Source organism: Phacochoerus africanus, chromosome 2 (assembly GCF_016906955.1).
Source record: "Phacochoerus africanus isolate WHEZ1 chromosome 2, ROS_Pafr_v1, whole genome shotgun sequence".
NCBI lineage: Eukaryota > Metazoa > Chordata > Mammalia > Artiodactyla > Suidae > Phacochoerus > Phacochoerus africanus.
In genome coordinates, this window is record NC_062545.1 from 164149365 (window position 1) to 164166594 (window position 17230).

The 17230-nt window shown below is 44.6% G+C and overlaps 1 protein-coding gene across 1 annotated transcript in view; it reads right to left on the bottom strand.

The window, feature by feature from the left end:
- The window catches only part of LOC125120781 (O-acyltransferase like protein-like), a 74462-nt gene extending 57232 nt beyond the window's left edge, over positions 1-17230 (bottom strand). The window contains exons 1-4 of the mRNA XM_047769208.1: positions 17209-17230; positions 16759-16780; positions 15717-15802; positions 1575-1714 (exon numbers count right to left, since the gene is read on the bottom strand). Of these exons, the coding sequence (XP_047625164.1) occupies positions 1575-1714; positions 15717-15802; positions 16759-16780; positions 17209-17230 (270 nt within the window). The remainder of the gene's footprint in view (positions 1-1574; positions 1715-15716; positions 15803-16758; positions 16781-17208) is intronic.

The window sequence follows — 17230 nt, forward strand, 5'->3', positions numbered from 1 at the left end:
ATAGAATGGATGCAGGATCGTTCTTAAGTAAGGCTGCTCCTGTACTACCCATAAATGGAGCAGGTTGGGAGAAGGGAAAAAAATGGATTGAAAGAATGAAAGTTTGCTTCTTTGGAGATGGCTTTTCTATAACAGAGTATTTCAAGTGAACTGACAGAACATCAAATGTACTCATATTTAAATACATATATGCTCCAAGGGTTAATGTAGCTGAAGTTTTAAAAAGTAGCCTCCAGTGTGGGATTGTCTGCCCCAGTGTCTCCCACATTATAGGTTATTAAGAGTTAACACTTAGGATTCCCATTGTGGCTCATCAGGTTAAGAACCTGACTAGCATCCACGAGGATTCGGTTTCGATCCCTGGCCTCACTCAGTGGGTTAAGGATCCCATGTTGCCACAAGCTGCAGAGTAGGATCCAGCGTTGCCATGGCTGTGGTGTAGGCTGGCAGCTGCAGCTGCAATTTGACCCCTAGCTTGGGAACCTCCATATGTGCAGCCCTAAAAAGAAAAAGAAACATTTAACACTCCTACAATTTTCAACAAATTTGCTGAGTTGCCATTTCTTCATAGCATATACACAATATATCAGGTAAAGATTTTATTAATAAGTCAAGCCAATAATTAGAATGCCAGTCCCAATAAGGCAAAGATCAAATTAGAGATAAAAATTGCTGGGCTGCTTCTTCAAAACATATAACTTACATGATTGCGTAGGTCTGACCTTTCGTTCTGATATCAAAACCCTTAATCTGCTTGGAAAAAAGGATATGACATTTGTACACACTGATTGAACTCTCAAGCAATCTGTCAAATTCTCAATGGGACAAATGGAACTGGGTGATAATCTCCCTGTCTCCAATGGTTAATCATCGTAAGACCATTTTATAGCCTGAATAGCAGAGAGTTTGGATTTCTCAGTGTTGCTTCACATGATTGTTATTAAGCAACCAGTAATGTATTTTCTTTTAGTGTTGTGTGACATGCAGGAGCCTATCTTTGTATTTAACAGGAGGCTTTGCTGTTCCCAGGATTTTTTTTTCTCCTCAGCAGTTAAAGGATTAACATGCTTTGAAGATAGTGAGCCCTGTGACCCGAGTCAACTGATTCAGGGATGTACTCGTGAAAGTACATCTGCCAGGAGAACCTCAAATTCACATCTCAGAGCTCTGTTTCTGGGGAAGGATTATGGGTGATGGGATGTCCACTTCCCTTTGATATTCCAAAAACTGATGGTGAGCCAGGAGTGAATGCCCAGGAACACGGGCTGGGACTTGACCTTGGATTCCCCATGAAAGTCACCCAGAAGTCTTGTACCAGGCAATGTGGCAGAAGGAACATCTGAAGGCTGTTTGGTTTGTGGATGGATAAGTACCTCCCATGATGTCTCACACTCGTAACATGCAAGCAAGTTTCTGCCAACTGGTAAAATTTAGTTTTAACTTTTTGCAGGCCAACTTAGTAAGTTTTTTTTTTTCAATGAAGACATGCAATTAGTGGAGTTGTTTCAGGTTCCATATCCTGAGCCCCGTGTTCACTTGTCCTTTCAGAGTCTGTGCCCAGACCCCGGGCTCACCTGCAGGATGTGAAGCTTGCAGTACTGCCCTCGGAAGCGCCTGGAGGGAGCGTTGGTAGAGAGGCACTCACTGTAAGATCCCAGCCTGTCCACGTTTCCATTAAGAATGTTGCTCCCAAGCTTCCCCACAGAGTCATACACTATATTGCAAAGCAAAAAGAAGTGTCAAAATTAACTTTGTGTCACTTTTTTTTTTGGTTGCACTCACATAAGTTCCCAGGCCTGGGATTGAACCTACCCACAGCAGCAACCCAAGACTAACAATGCTGGATCCTTATCCTGCAACAACACCAGGGAATTCCCCTTGTGTCACATTCGTTTCTTGTGTGTGTGTGTGTGTGTGTGTGTTTAGGGCCACACCCGCAGCACATGGAGGTTCCTAGGCTAGAGGTCCAATCCAAGATGTAGCCGCTGGCCTACACCACAGCCACAGCAACGCCAGATGCAAGGTGAACCTGCAACCTACACCATAGCTTACAGCAACACCAGATCCTTAACCCACTGAGTGAGGCCAAGGATCAAACCCACATCTTCACGGATACTAGTCGGGTTTGTTAACCGCTGAACCACAACAGGAACTCCTCACCAAATGGATTGACTGGCACTCAGCTCTACCTTTTAAACATCTAGAAACCAAATGACCAAAAAAAAAGAAAAGAGGCAGATATATTCCAATGGTATTTTAAGCCAGCGTTTTGTAACTACAGCCCCTCTCTTCATTGAAGGAAAACTATGATATATGTTCTTATACATGGTCTATTGCTGAAAAGAGATGAAGAGTTGGAATGCCTTAAAAAAATAAATAAATGCTTGGGGGGAGTAAAAAGGATGTAACTAAAATACGGTAGCATTTCTTTCTCTTCCATATAGCCAGCAGAAAATGTTCATGTCTTAAAATGCTTTTATCCAATTTTGTAGGACCTTATTTTGTCTTTTTGTCTTTTCTGGGGCCGCACCCGCAGCGTATGGAGGTTCCCAGGCTAGGGGTCTAATCAGAGCTGTAGCCGCTGGCCTACACCAGAGCCACAGCAATTCGGGATCCAAGCCACGTCTGCGACCTACACCACAGCTCATGGCAACGCCGGATCCTTAACCCACTGAGCAAGGCCGGGATCGAAGCTGAAACCTCATGGTTCCTAGTCAGATTCGTTAACCACTGAGCCACGACGGGAACTCCTGTATCACCTTATTTTGGAGAGAGGTTTTTGGTTGGTTGGTTGGTTGGTTGGTTTTTAATCTTAGGAGCACAAGGTACGGTAATCAAGTGCCACAGTCAATGGCTCTCTTGGTCCTGGTCCTATAAAACTCTTCTTTCGTTTGTTTGTGGTTGTCTATGTCCATTTCCCCTTTGTTTTCAACATTTTAAAATAAATAATTTAGTTCCTTTCCTCTTTCTTCATCTCTCCCTCTGTCTTTCCTATCCCCAGTCCCTCCCACCCTGCTCTCTGACATGTATCCTCTCGTTTGTGGATGTTCTGGTTTTATACACGTGTGGTTGTGATTTATATAAATGGCTTTGTGCTCCAGGTCTCCTGCTTCTGCACGTCACTGGGAATTACGTTTGTACTATTTATGGCCTTTCTGTGCTCATCAAGGCCAGAGCTTCCGACTGCTGTATAATAGTTCATCAGCCTCTTAGCCCTCTCGGTTCCCCGGTGGTGGACACATACATGACCTCCAGCCCACCAAAACACACAAACTCCTCATGAAACAGAGCAGGAGCCCATAGTCCTTTCCCACCATGTCCTCTACCAGCCTTTTTTCTGTAGAAAAACTTTGGTCAAAGTTTAATCAAAGAAGTGAGAAAATACAGGAGCAGAGGAAAACAGTATAATAAATAGTTTAGTCATTAAGCAAAGTCAAGGACATTTAGTTCCTCCTCAAAGGCTTTAAATAATATTCTGAGCCACTACTGTGAGCTGTCTTGTAGACACTGAAACTCCCATGATCCCCAGACTGTAGCCAATGCCATAAGCTGCCACAATTCCAAGAAATGGCCTCAAGAAAATGGGAACAAACTAATCCTGGAATTGAAGATTGAGCATACTGGACACAATCAGGATGACACTGATCACACCACCATATGACCAGTTTCAAGATACCTGCCTGTCAGGAGTTCCCGTCGTGGCTCAGCAGTTAATGAACCCGACTAGCATCCATGAGGACTCAGGTTCGACCCCTGGCCTTGTTCAGTGGGTTAAGGATCTGGTGTTGCTGTGAGCTATGGTGTAGGTTGCAGACAAGGCTCGAATCCTGTGTTGCTGTGGCTGTGGTGAAAGCCAGCATCTGCAGCTCCTCTTCGACTCCTAGCCTGGGAATTTCCATATGCCATGGGTGTGGTCCTAAAAAAAAAAAAAAAAGACCAAAAAAAAAAAATGCATCAGAGCTGACTGTGCTGTTCTGCATGTAGCCCCCTCCCTCTGTCTCTAAGAGTTCTTGCCCACTGACTGTGAGTGGGCGGAGTCGGCCTTTGGGACCCCCCCCACCGCCGCCCCCCGCAACTGGTTGGTGGCATTCAAAATAAAGCAAACTTTCCTTTCCACCAAACTTGCCTCTTTATTGGCTTTAGCACAGAGGGCATCCAGACCCACTTTCAGTAACATTCATACATGTCCCTGCACAAACCCACGTGAGGATTTAGCTCAGATGCACACATCTGCGAGCGGGCTTGCTGGCTCACAAAGTACACACATACTGTGAAAATCCCACCAGACTGGCCTCCACAGTGGCTGCCCCAAGCATGCTGATTCCTCTCTCTTCTTTGCATTGTCCAACTTTCTCATTTTTAGTAGTTAATGGATGTAAAATATTATCCAATTGTTTTTTTTGTTTTGGCGGGGGGGGGGGGAGTTGACAACTCCCAGGACATGCAGAAGTTCCCCAGCCAGGGACTGAACCCACGTCCCATCAGTGACAGCACCAAATCCTTTAACCACTAGGCCACCAGGGAACTCTAATATCCAGTTGTTTTGATTTTCATTTCTCTAATTACAAATAAGTCAGGATTTTTTGTTTAAACTATTTAAGCCATTTGTTTTCTCTTCTGTAAACTACCTGTTTGAATCCTTTGCCCACGTCTCAAAGAATTTTCTTTCTTGTTTTTTTTTTTTAACTTGCAAGAGCTCCTCATTATTGTATATATTGGCCTTTGTCTACCTGAGTCATTGAAAAAACTTACTCTGGAGTTGCTGTTGTGGCTCAGCGTAACAAATCCAGCTGGTATCCATGAGGACTTGGGTTTGATCCCTGGCCTCACTCAGTGGGTCAAGGATCCAGTGTTGCCGTGAGCTGTGGTGTAGGTTGCAGATGCAGCTCAGATCTGGCGTTGCTGTGGCTGTGGTGTAAGCCAGCAACTGCAGCTCAGATTCAGCACCTACCCTGGGAACCTCCACATGCCACAGGTGGGACCAAAAATTTAAAAATAAATACATAAATAAAATATGAACAAAATTTTAAAATCAATATTTTAAAAAATCTTCTATCGTATTCCATCATGTGGAATAGAAGCTGTCAAATTATGACCCTGCCTATCTTTTTTTTTTTTTTGTCTTTTTCTAGGGCTGCACCCATGGCATATGGAGGTTCCCAGGCTAGGGGTCTAATCAGAGCTGTAGCCACCAGCCTACGCCAGAGCCACAGCAACTCGGGATCTGAGCCTCGTCTGTGACCTACACCACAGCTCACAGCAACGCCAGGTCCTTGACCCACTGAGTGAGGCCAGGGAATCAAAACCACATCCTCATGTATCATAGTGGGATTCATTAACCACAGATCCAAGATGGGAACTCCTATCTTTCTAAACAAAGTTTTACTGGAATATAGTCATCTCATTTGTTTACATGTAGTAAGTGCTGCTTTTTTTGGTTTTGTTGTTGTTGATGTTGTTTTTATGACTGCACGCATGGCATATGGAAGTCCCAGGGGAGGGGCTGAATCTGAGCTGCAGCTGTGACAACACTGGACCATTTACCCACTGCGAACTAACTTCCTCAGCCACCACAGTTGGATTCCTTTTTCTTTCTTTTTAGAGCAGCCCCCAAGGCGTATGGAAGTTCCCAAACTAGGGGTCCAATTGGAGCTGCAGCTGTAGGCCTACACTGCAGCCACAGCAACGCCATTATCTGAGCCGTGTCTGCAAACTACACCACAGCTCATGGAAACGCTGGATCCTTAACCCACTGAGCAAGGCCAGGGAATCAAACCCACATCATCATGGATCCTAGTTGAATTCTTAACCCCCTGAGCCACGAAAAGATTCTCCTGCAGTAGGCTTCTTAACCCACTTCACCACAGCGGGAATTCCAGGGCTGCATCTTTAACACAAGCAAGGTTGAGTGGTTGCAACAGAGGCTCTAGGGCCCACAAAATTGAAAATATTTACTACCTGGTTTTTCAGAGGGAAACTGTGCAGACTTCTTATCTAGAGCCATGATTCTCAACTCTGGACAGACATTAGAATCACGTGGGGCATTAAAAAAATTTCTAAAGCCCAGGCCCCATCCTCACAAAGAGTGACTTAACCAGTCAGGGGTGGGGCTCGGGCATGAATTGTTTTTCAAGTTCCCAGGTGATGCTATGTGCAGCCAGGCTCGACTGCTCAGACCTTTAAGATTAATTCCAGACTCCGGAGCGTGGTTTAAAAGGTCTTTCATGACCAGACCTGCCTCTCCAGTCTCATCCTCCCACACCCAGGCCCATTTCTCTGCTTCATTATACAGAATGTGCCAGGCCTGCACTTGTCTTTCTGCCTGGAATGTTCCTCCTTCCCATCTGCCTGGCAAATGCTGAATCACTCTCAGAGTCTGGGCTGAAGGATGGAAACAGCCCAGACTCTTGCTTAGTATATGACACTGGAAGGTGTGTAACTGTTGGTCTCCCAGCTGAGGGAGAGGTGTTTTTTGTTTGTTTGTTTGTTTGTTTGTTTTGCTTTTTAGGGTCCACCCACAACATATGGAAGGTCTCAGGCTAGGGTGTCAAATCAGAGCTACAGCGGCCAGCCTACACCATAGCCATGGCAACACCGGATCCTTAACCCACTGAGCGAGGCCAGGGATCAAACATGCATCCTTATGAATAGTCAGGTTTGTTACTGCTGAGCCACAACAGAAACTCCCAGGGGCTGTGTCTTTATCAGTGGATATCTCAGAGGAGGAGGTCAATAAATATTTGCTGAATTAATTGAATTAAAGTTTGGGGAAGAAAAAAAAGTTCAAATGCCCCAAATCCAGCCCCACAAATGTGTAAGGTCCTCTCTGAGTCCAAACCAAAACTAGATGTATCTATCATAAATAGATCACATGATTTCCAAATTCCCCTTTCCATAACTGAGCATCCCAAACTCCATAGCCTAAAATTTAAAGACCTGGACCTATAAGAGTTGTAGGAGATAAAAACAAGACAGGTGCCAAGACTGAGCCTGGCTTGACCCTTGGATAAAACCCTGAAGGACAAACATAGAGAGATGCCTAACTCTTCACTTGAAAAGATTAAGCTTTAGTTCTCTTTCTAATTGGCATTGCGCTTTGTAAATGACTGGATTTATGGTTTTCTAGCTGAGGTTATTTTTGTACACTGTGCCAATTTTCAATTGCATTTGCTTCCTTTCTGGTTATGAACTCAAATGGACACGTTGGCCTTTTCCTGCCTCATCCTTAATTAGTTTCTGTCAAGAACTGAGATTCCAGGCCATGGGCCCCATCCAGACCTCAATATATTGTGATTGTCACAGGAGGGAGGGAGAAATAAACTAATGATTAATCCCACCTGCTACTTCAAATTGCATGGCAGTTGTTCCAAGTTTTCATTTCCAAAAGATTAAAAACAACGTGTTTCAATTCTGCTGAGCTAATTGACAGATATTTTTTTCTCATATGGTGGCGAGGATATGTGAATATTAAAATGCAGAATTGATTAATTTCTGGGTTTAAATGGAGGAAAGAAAGACCTTGGTCAATGGTCTTCAATTTTAAGATATGGATGCAATTATGTCAGGAAGTTGAAGGCAGCGGAATCTTCTAGTAGGCTAAACCACAAGCAACGATCATCTTCAGCATGAACAGCAAATATTTATTAAGCACCTACTAGATGGCTGTGTTATCATGGAGATTTTTAAAAACCAGAATTGGATAGTCCTTGCCCTGCAGCTGATAGACATAAAATGCTAAGCATCTGTTGCCAGGGAGCTCCTTGTGGATAGGAGATCTGAATGTGCTGTCAATTTGATATCCAAGTTCCTGAAGCAGGTTCTTTGCAAATACCTCCTTGCAGTCCCACTTGCATCTGGCCAGCTATTAATCTTAGACTTCAAGAACAAGAATAGGAGTTTCCATTGTGGCGGAGCTCTGACTAGGAACCATGAAGTTGCGGGTTCGATCCCTGGCCTCACTCAGTGGGTTAAAGATCTGGCGTTATCATGAGCTATGTCGTAGGTCACAGACGTGGCTCAGATCCTGCATTGCTGTGGCTGTGGCGAAGGCCAGCAGCTGTAACTTCAATTCAACCCCTAGCCTGGGAACCTCCATACGCCATGGGTGCAGCCCTAAAAAGCAAACAAAAACAAAAACAAAACAAACAAAACAAGAATGGTATGGGTATTAGTTGCCTGTGACTGTTATTACAGATAATCACAAACTTGGTGGCTTCAAATCACAGAAATTTATTCTCTCTCAGTTTTGGAGACCAGGAATCCAAAAATCAGTATTACTGAGCTGAAATCAAGATGTCAGCAGGACTGTGCTCCTTCTGGAGGCGCTAGGAGAGAATCCATCCTTTGCTTCTTTCAGCTTCTGGTGGCTGCCAGCATCCCTTGCCTTCCCGGTCACATCACTCCAATCTCTGCCTCTATGGTCACATTATCTTCTCCTCTGTGCATCACATCTCCCTCCATCTCTGCCTCCTTTGTCTAAAAATACATGTGTTTGCACTTGGGGCCCAGCTGGGTAAGCCAGGCTAATCTCCCCATCTCAAAATCTTTGTGCACTTTTTTTTTTGGCTAAACCCACAACAGTGGACTGGGACCAGGGATCAAAGCCAAGCCACAGCAGTGACCCAAGCCACATCAATGACAACACTGGATCCTTAACCTGATGTGTCACTAAGAGAACTCGCCCATCTCAAAATCTTTAACTTAATCACATCTGCATAGATCTTATTTCCATATCAGGTAGCATTCACAGGTCCCAGGGACTTTGTTGTTTCTTTTTAGGGCCTCATCTGCAGCATATGGAAGTTCCCAGGCTAGGGGTCAAATCAGAGCTGCAGCTGCTGGCCTAAACCATAGCCACAGCAACTCCAAGCCACACCTGTGACAGACACCACAGTTTGTGGCAACACCAGATCCTTAACCCACTGAGTGAGGCCCGGGATCACACCCGCATCCTCATAAATACTAGTTAAGTTCTTAACCCACTGCGCCACAACGGAAACTCCAGTCCCAGGGATTTGAATGAGATACCTCTGAGGAGCTATGCCTCAGCCTACCACAACTTGGATATTTGAAATTGACTTAACCCAGCAATTTCACTGGCTTAACCCAGTGAAGCCCATTGTGTCATCTTTTCTCTATTACAAGGGTTTTTTGGTTTTAGCATCTTTTCTGTCCCTAGCTCCAGCACCAGTGGAGGGCTGGCCTTGAGTATGTAAATCAAGTCCATGGTCAGTCCTCCACTGATGAGCAGAGAACAAAAGCTCGGCTGTGGCCAGCGACTGGCTAGCCCAGTGGGTGTCTACCTAAGGCTTGCCTCCTATAACAGGGGTCTGTCCATGGGCCTTAGCATCCAGGAGAGAGGATGAGACAGACAGGAGACACGCAGTCCTCACCCCAAGAGATAAACTATGAAGACAAAGGGAGTAAGTAATCAGAGTAGGAAGCCCTCAGGATGGACTGAGGGAACCACAGCGAGGACCAGAGAGAAGGAACTAGAAGGGTTAAGAATGTTTTATAGTAAACATAGCTGCTTGGAGAAGATTTCAAAAATGTTAGGAGATTAGAGAAAATAGGAAATGAAAAGAGCTGCAGGCTGCTTGGGTACCAGAGGCCTCCCCCGAACCCCTTCCCTCTGTCCGCGAGGAATGAAGTGCAAGGTGTAAAACCATGGGGCCTCAATATGCTAAGCACAGTTGTAATCCCATATAAGCAGGTGCCCCTGGAAGGCCTCTGCTGCCGACCATGCTGCAAATGGGTCTGCTTGGACCTGATGAAACAGCCGTGGGTGGGCCTGGTACAGCTCGAGGGAAATGAGACCTACATGAGAAGGCTGGTTTTGTTTATCATTTTTGTCTCAGATAATAAACACATGCTCTTTTATTCTGAAAGGTGGTTTTGAGAGGCCATGGCTCTATTTGTTTCCTAGTGCTGTCTTAACAAATTGCCACCAACTGCACGGCTTGAAACAACAGAAATGTACTGTCCCACAGTCCTGGAGACTAGAAGTCTGAAATCAAGGGGTCTATAGGGATGGTTCCTTCTGGAGGCTCTAAGGGAGGAGCTGCCCATGGCTCTCTCCTGGCTTCTGGTGATTGCTGGCAGCCCCTGGTGTTCCCTGGCTTCTAGACCCTTCACTTCAATCTCTGCCTCAGTCATTAAGCGGCAACTCTCCCTGTGGGTCTCTGTGTCTGTGTGTACATTTCCCTCTTATAAGGATACAGGTCCTTTTTTTTTATGGCCCCACCAGCGGCATATGGAGGTGAGGCTAGGGGTCCAATTGGAGCTACAGCTGCCCGGCCTGCACCACAGCCACAGCAACTCGGGATCCGAGCCGCTTCTGCAACCTACACCACAGCTCACAACAACACTGGATCCTTAACCCGCTGAGTGAGGCCAGGGATTGAACCTGCATCCTCATGGATGCTAGTCAGAATCTTTTCCACTGAGCCACGATGGGAACTCCAGGACACCGGTCCTTACAAGCCATATTCTGAGGTACTTGACATACAAATTTGGCGGGGAACACAATTCAGCTCATAAAACACAGGGATTACAAATAATAATGAAATCAATAATACTCCTTATTATAAATTCCATCTATAGCCAAATGATGCTCACAGAATGCTTTCACTGATTTTTGCCAAACTCTCCTCTCTGCAGCCAACCTATGATTTTGCCTATGACACCAATGGGTGTCACCCCTGCGTAAACATTGGGCGGTAATTTTGTCTACCTTAGTACAGATGTGAAGCCAGGAAGATATATGTCAGAACTTCACTCATTTGTCCACAATGTGAGCAATGTTTTTGCTGAATGAGAGTTTTTGGAGGTTATTTATAATGTAAAGCCTATAGACATAACACACTTTTAAGTTGTATTTTAATTTGTAACATTTTCTCCATTGATGTCTTAGTCTAGACAGTCGACAAAACAATAAGTCAAGCCCTAACCTGCAGAAACTGCTGACTTCTGTGGAGAACATACTTCTACTGTAGCTCACCTCAAGTTCCCAGCCTGACGTCCCTGAATCTGAGCTCAGAGGTCATGTGCAGTGCACGGGAATACATTTCCACCACACAGACTCAGTTCAAGAGCACAGATGATGGTTGTGCTCTCGATGATGATGATGGCTGCTTAGGAGGTGGTGGATTTTGAGTATTCATTACTTTGTCTTTAGCATAATTTATTCAATTGTTGCTTGGTGTGATTTAACCCTTAAACATCATTGCCTTGGACAACCAGCTTGACAATTTAACCCCAGCTAGAGTAGACTTCGGGCATTGGACTTGGAAAGTGCTTAAAGCAGCTGTAGATTTTCAGAGTAACACAGCCTTTTCGCCTTGGAGGTGAGGAAACTAGTTTAGCAAAGTGACAGGTCTGAAGTGGAGCCAAGCACATAGCCGGTTATTGGCCTAAACAGGAGGAAAGCCCAGACTTAGGGACTGCCAGCCCAGCACAAGGCCTGTGGATCAGCACCTTGTCTCTAAAATGTGATTTTTTAGAAGAAAAGTACAATGAGGAGGAGTTCCCATCATGGCTCAGCGGAGATGAACCTGACTAGCATCCATGAGGACGCAGGTTTGATCCCTGGCCTCCCTCAGTGGGTTGAGGATCTGGCGTTGCTGTGAGCTGTGTGGTATAGGTTGTGGACACAGCTCAGATCTGGAGTTGCTGTACCTGTGGTGTAGGCTGGTGGCTACAGTTCTGATTTGACCCCTAACCTGAGAACCTCCATATGCCACAGGTGTGGCCCTAAAAAAAAACAGAAAAAAAGTACAATGAGGAAAACAACAGGTGGGAAGATGCAGATGATCAGTTAGAGAGAGAAAGGGGAAGCAAGAGAAGACGGATCCCCAACAAGGAAAGCCCCCCACCCCCGAATTAGAAACAGATGGGTTGGAGTTCCCGTCGTGGCGCAGTGGTTAACGAATCTGACTAGGAACCATGAGGTTGCGGGTTCGGTTCCTGCCCTTGCTCAGTGGGTTAATGATCCGGCGTTGCCGTGAGCTGGGGTGTAGGTTGCAGACGCGGCTCGGATCCCATGTTGCTGTGGCTCTGGCGTAGGCCAGCAGCTACAGCTCCAATTCGACCTCTAGCCTGGGAACCTCCATATGCCGTGGGAGCGGCCCAAGAAATGGCAAAAAAGACCAAAAAAGACCAAAAAAAAAAAAACAAAAAACACCGTCAGAAGCAGAGGTGCCAGAACACAGGCCCGAAGACTTGAGCAGTTACAACGGGGATAAAAACAGACAGTGATCCAAGAGGGTGGCAAAATTCAAACATACGAAGAGTGTTTGATGGAGTTTGTTCATATCCACCAAGAGCGTTTGGCGGACATGAGAGCAAATGGAGAAGCATGATGAAAAAGAAGAATGGAAACTTCATTTTATTTTGCTTTTTAAATTAATTAATTAATTTTCCTTTATAGGGCTGCACCCGAGGCATATGGAAGTTCCCAGGCCAGGGCTCAAATCAGAGCTGCAGCTGAGGCCTACACCACAGCCACAGCAACTGGAGATCCAAGCCACATCTGCAACCTACACCACAGCTCATGGCAACACCAGATCCTTAACCACTGAGCGAGGCCAGGGATCAAACCCTCATCCTTATGGACACTAGTTGGGTTCATAACCTGCTGAGCCTCAACAGGAATTCTTATTTTATTTTTCAGTGGCCACACCTGTGGCATATGGAAGTTCCTGGCCAGGGACCGAACTTATGCCTCTGCAGAGACCTGAGCTGCAGTCAGATTCCTAACCCACTGCGCCATGGCAGGAACCCTGGGGACTTTATTTTAAGGTTGTGTTATTTTTCCTTCCTTAAGCTCTACCCTTCTGAATCCATCCTCCCACTGCCAGACCTTCTGTCACGGGCACTAATATCAGTCTCTTCCCTGCTCCGGAGTAGCAATGGCCCCAATTCCCTTCCACAAAAACAAACACATCTGCTGGAATTTCAAGAATCCTCTCTCTCCACCTTATTCCTCCAACCCTATCCATTACCAGAGGGTCTGCTATGGTCATCTTTGTGCTTTGGATTGGGAATGGAGTGTTAAAACATTGTTATGCAACATTTAATACATTAAAAAGGCGTAGAGGAAAAAAAAAATAAGAAACACCTGTGTTTCTATCACCCAGCTTAAAAAATAAAACTTGACCCATCCCTTGAGTTCTGATGGATCCCCAATTACACCCCTGCTCTAAACACCCACACTGCACGGCAACCTAACTGAATTTGGAGGGTATCATTCTTATTGTTTCCATCTGCACTACTTACGTGTGTCCCCCAAAGCAAAACAATATAACACCTTAATTTGTATTGTTAAACTTTACATATCATGAGTATTTGTCTACAATTCTTTTTCTTGATGTTATTTCTGCATATTCCCCCCCATACTAATATATGCATCTCTGTTTCATTCCTTTTTTTTTGCTCCTGTTTTTTTTTTTTTTTTTTTTTTTTTTTTTTTTTTTTTTTTTGTCTTGCTTCTCTTGTGGTTGCTTATTTTAGGCAGCGATTGAAAATGCAGTCTCGGGGATTAGATGATCTAGACTCAACTTCCTATTTCCACCATTTATTTCGGTAAGATACTTTACATCTTTGTGGCTCAGTTTTCTCATTTATGAAATAGAGATGATAATAACACACACCCTTCCCATGGGGGGGTGCTGTTAGGACTAAAGGAGACAACTTTAGTTGTCTAAGTACTGTCAAAGTACTGTCTCAATATTGACTCATTGTTTTTCCATCCATGTGACTGTCAGGAAAACCATGCTGAGAACAAAGGTCAGAACGCCCATGCTCTGTGCTCAGGCAAAGTATCAAAGCCACAATGTCAAGTGTTTTGGGAGTGCATTAGAATGAAAATCAAAACGATCAGATAGTATGGGTCATCTATCCCATTTAGGTACAGAGTTCAATTCTTCCTTGGACCATTCAACTTCGGGAAATTTTTTTAGCTAAAAAAAGATTTTTGGCGTTCCCGTCGTGGCGCGCAGTGCTTACCGAATCCGACTAGGATCCATGAGGATGTGGGTTCGATCCCTGGCCTTGCTCAGTGGGTTAAGGATCTGGTGTTGCCATGAGCTGTGGTGTAGGTCACAGACGCGGCTTAGATCCCACATTGCTGTGGCTCCGGTGTAGGCTGGTGGCTACAGCTCCTATTAGACCCCTAGCCTGGGAACCTCCATACGCCGTGGGAGCAGCCCAAGAAATGGCAAAAAGACAAAAAAAAAAAAAAGATTTTCAATTCTCAGGCCCCTACAGATGGAGCATTGGTGGTGCATGACTAGAGAAAGGGCAAATAAAGCATTAACAAGGCTGTGACTAATGATGACAATATGTACCTCATCACCAGAAAGCCAAACCAGACAGTGTACCTTCTGGATTTTCTTGGCCAGCTTATTTGGCCTGAGTTTGTCAGAATAGTCCCTGTCAATATCACCAAGTGTTGTAGCAAAACACAATCAATTCCAAAATAAGACTTGAAGATGGTTATTGAATTTATTGGATTCCTATTTCCCCACCATTTCATTAACTATCAGGACATATGACTCACCATAGAATAGCAATTGCTTCAAATTATGTGCTATCTTTTGGATTACCCAACGTTAGATCAAAACTTCTGTTTATAATGTATATACTACCCTACTACGAGTTTTCCAATACAAAATAAATGAGTCATGTGTTCAAAATGGAAATGGAAATTGCTATGATAGTATTTCTGGCTTCGGAAAGAATGAGTTTTTACATTTTTCCTTGTTAGTGGTTTTACATCAGTGTCAATAATGACTCACTCTCCTGGAGGGCTTATCCCACTGAAAATAAATCTGATTTCCTGCCCCTTTCCGGCAGGAAGGTATATGTTCCATTACTTATGAAAATAATTTGGAGGAATTAACAAAAAATAATTACAGCAGCCTGACGTCCACCCATATCCCATACAAGGGGGTTGGCTACAGTCGAACTTCTTCCAGCTTGAGCCAAAGCATTTACCAAAAATACTCCTCAGAATTTACTATTGAACATGTAGTGGGCAAGTCTTGTTTCTTGAATAGTGAAGCGATTCTTTATCAAAAGCAGACTAAATGTCCAGAAAAAGGAATAAACCAAGGAGTTCCCGTTGGGGCAGAGCGGAAACGAATCTGACTAGTAATTGTGAGGTTTCAGGTTTGATCCCTGGCCTCGCTCAGTGGGTTAAGGATCTGGCGTTGCTGTGAACTGTGGTGTAGGTTGAATATGCTGCTCAGATCTGGCGTTGCTGTGGCTGTGGTGTAGGCCAGCAGCTGTAGCTCCAAATTGGACCCCTAGCCTGGGAACTTCCATATGCTGCAGGTGCGGCCCTACAAAGCAAAAAAAAAAAGAAAGAAAAGAAAAGAAATAAACAATAAACCAAGCCATCCCACACAACAGCAAAATCTTATTAACTTCAGTAGTAGTAAACAACATCATACAATTTACAAACAATCTTCCTCTCCTTAAGAGTCAATCTTTAAGAAATTCCTTCTGGCTAGAATTAATATCACCTCCTCTATTGCCTTCTGCAATAAAAATTCCTCCTCCCTCAATTCCTGGTGCAATTTTTAAATTGATGCTCATCTTCTCTTTCCTATTGGGTTCTGTGTTTTTAACTCTCAAGACTTTTTCTAGAATGCTCCTGGCATAAACCTGACTGCCCTGTGTTCATCTACCCAACTGGCCAGGAAAAACCGACTTACTTCTTCGAGCGTATTCTTTGGGCTCCACTGAATTCAGATCAGAAAGGAATTCATCAATGTCCTGCATGCACTTGAGAGAAATGTTTCTTGCAGAAAAAACAGAAGGTAATGGAAAATGAAAAGCGAGCAGACAAAATAGTAAAGTCAAGACCATCTTTGGTCAGAACCTTAACCTGTCAGGATAAAACTCCCCTCTTAGACAAAGAGCCTTATATTTATGGAACACTAGTCTATAACGTGTGGCAAGGGGGTGGCAGGAGGGATGTGACATTCTGGTCCCTTAACATGCAGAGACAAGCTGTGCCTCCTCAGCCACCTGCAAAGCGGCTGCGATGAACAAACCATGGAAACCGATTTGTATACAATTTGTTATTGTTGAGTAAAAGCAAGCCGTGGCTGTGGGGGCCGCTGACCACCTGGCTTCCTTTCGTTATGCAGATTAGAGTTGCCAGCCAACATGGGTAAGGCTAGATTTTCTCTAGTTAAATGTCTTGTGTGTATCTCTAGGTTTAAAAAATAAATTTACTGAGGATGGTAAGTGGCAATATTTGATCTTTGTTCAAGAATGATTGTGAATCCATCCTACGGAACATTCGGATAAATGATCAGCAGAGAAGCGTTTCGGCGTCATCCTCTGGGCATTGTACGCATCTGTTATTTGTTTGCCTGACTTGAAAGCCACATGTGGGAGCGATGAACTCCCCCACGGAAGGAGATGGTATTGCGGTAGGACAAATAAGCACACGCATCCACAAGTGAGGACTTAGGACCCACATCCTGGGAAGCAAATGATGCCGACAAAACACCGTGGTGACTGCCTTCATCTACTTTAAAAAAAAAAAAATGTATGGTTCTGGATTTCTCGTGGTGTAAATTTTTTCCCCCAGAAACTTTGTCCTTAGAAAACAACCTCCCTAATGACATTTAGAATGTGATTCAAATTTGTTTACACTGATGGAAAACATCCACCAGGCCTGTGGGTGGCCATGACTTCGTTGTACTTCCTGGCTTCACAGCAGCCTCTAGCCTTCCAGGCCACTACCCGTGGTCTGAGTCCTTGAGCGCTATTAGCACAAAACAGAACACACTATTTTGTGTGGGAGGCTTATGAACAAAAGACATTCAGGGTTCACCGTTCTGGAGGCTGGGGAGTCCATGTCAAGGTGCCAGCACCAGCTTAGCCAGTGTCTTCTGTATTCTCCTGAGACAGGAGGGAAGGGGGCAGGGCATTTGACGTTGAGGACACACATAAATTGCTGTGTGTGTCCTTTAGGCTCAAGATGGCAGAAGATTCAATTTCCTGGGACCTTGGCCTCATTATACACCCATTGTAATACATTAGTATCTAAATGACACGCCCACAGCCACCCTGACAGGTGGGAGACCAACCATAAAAGGCCAAAAAGTGGGCAGTGGCCCAAATGCTGGAGGTCCCCGCCCCTTCCCCAGAATAGTTGCAATAATCCTCCCACTCATCAGCTGATGAAATTACCCAGCCGGTAAAAACTCACCAT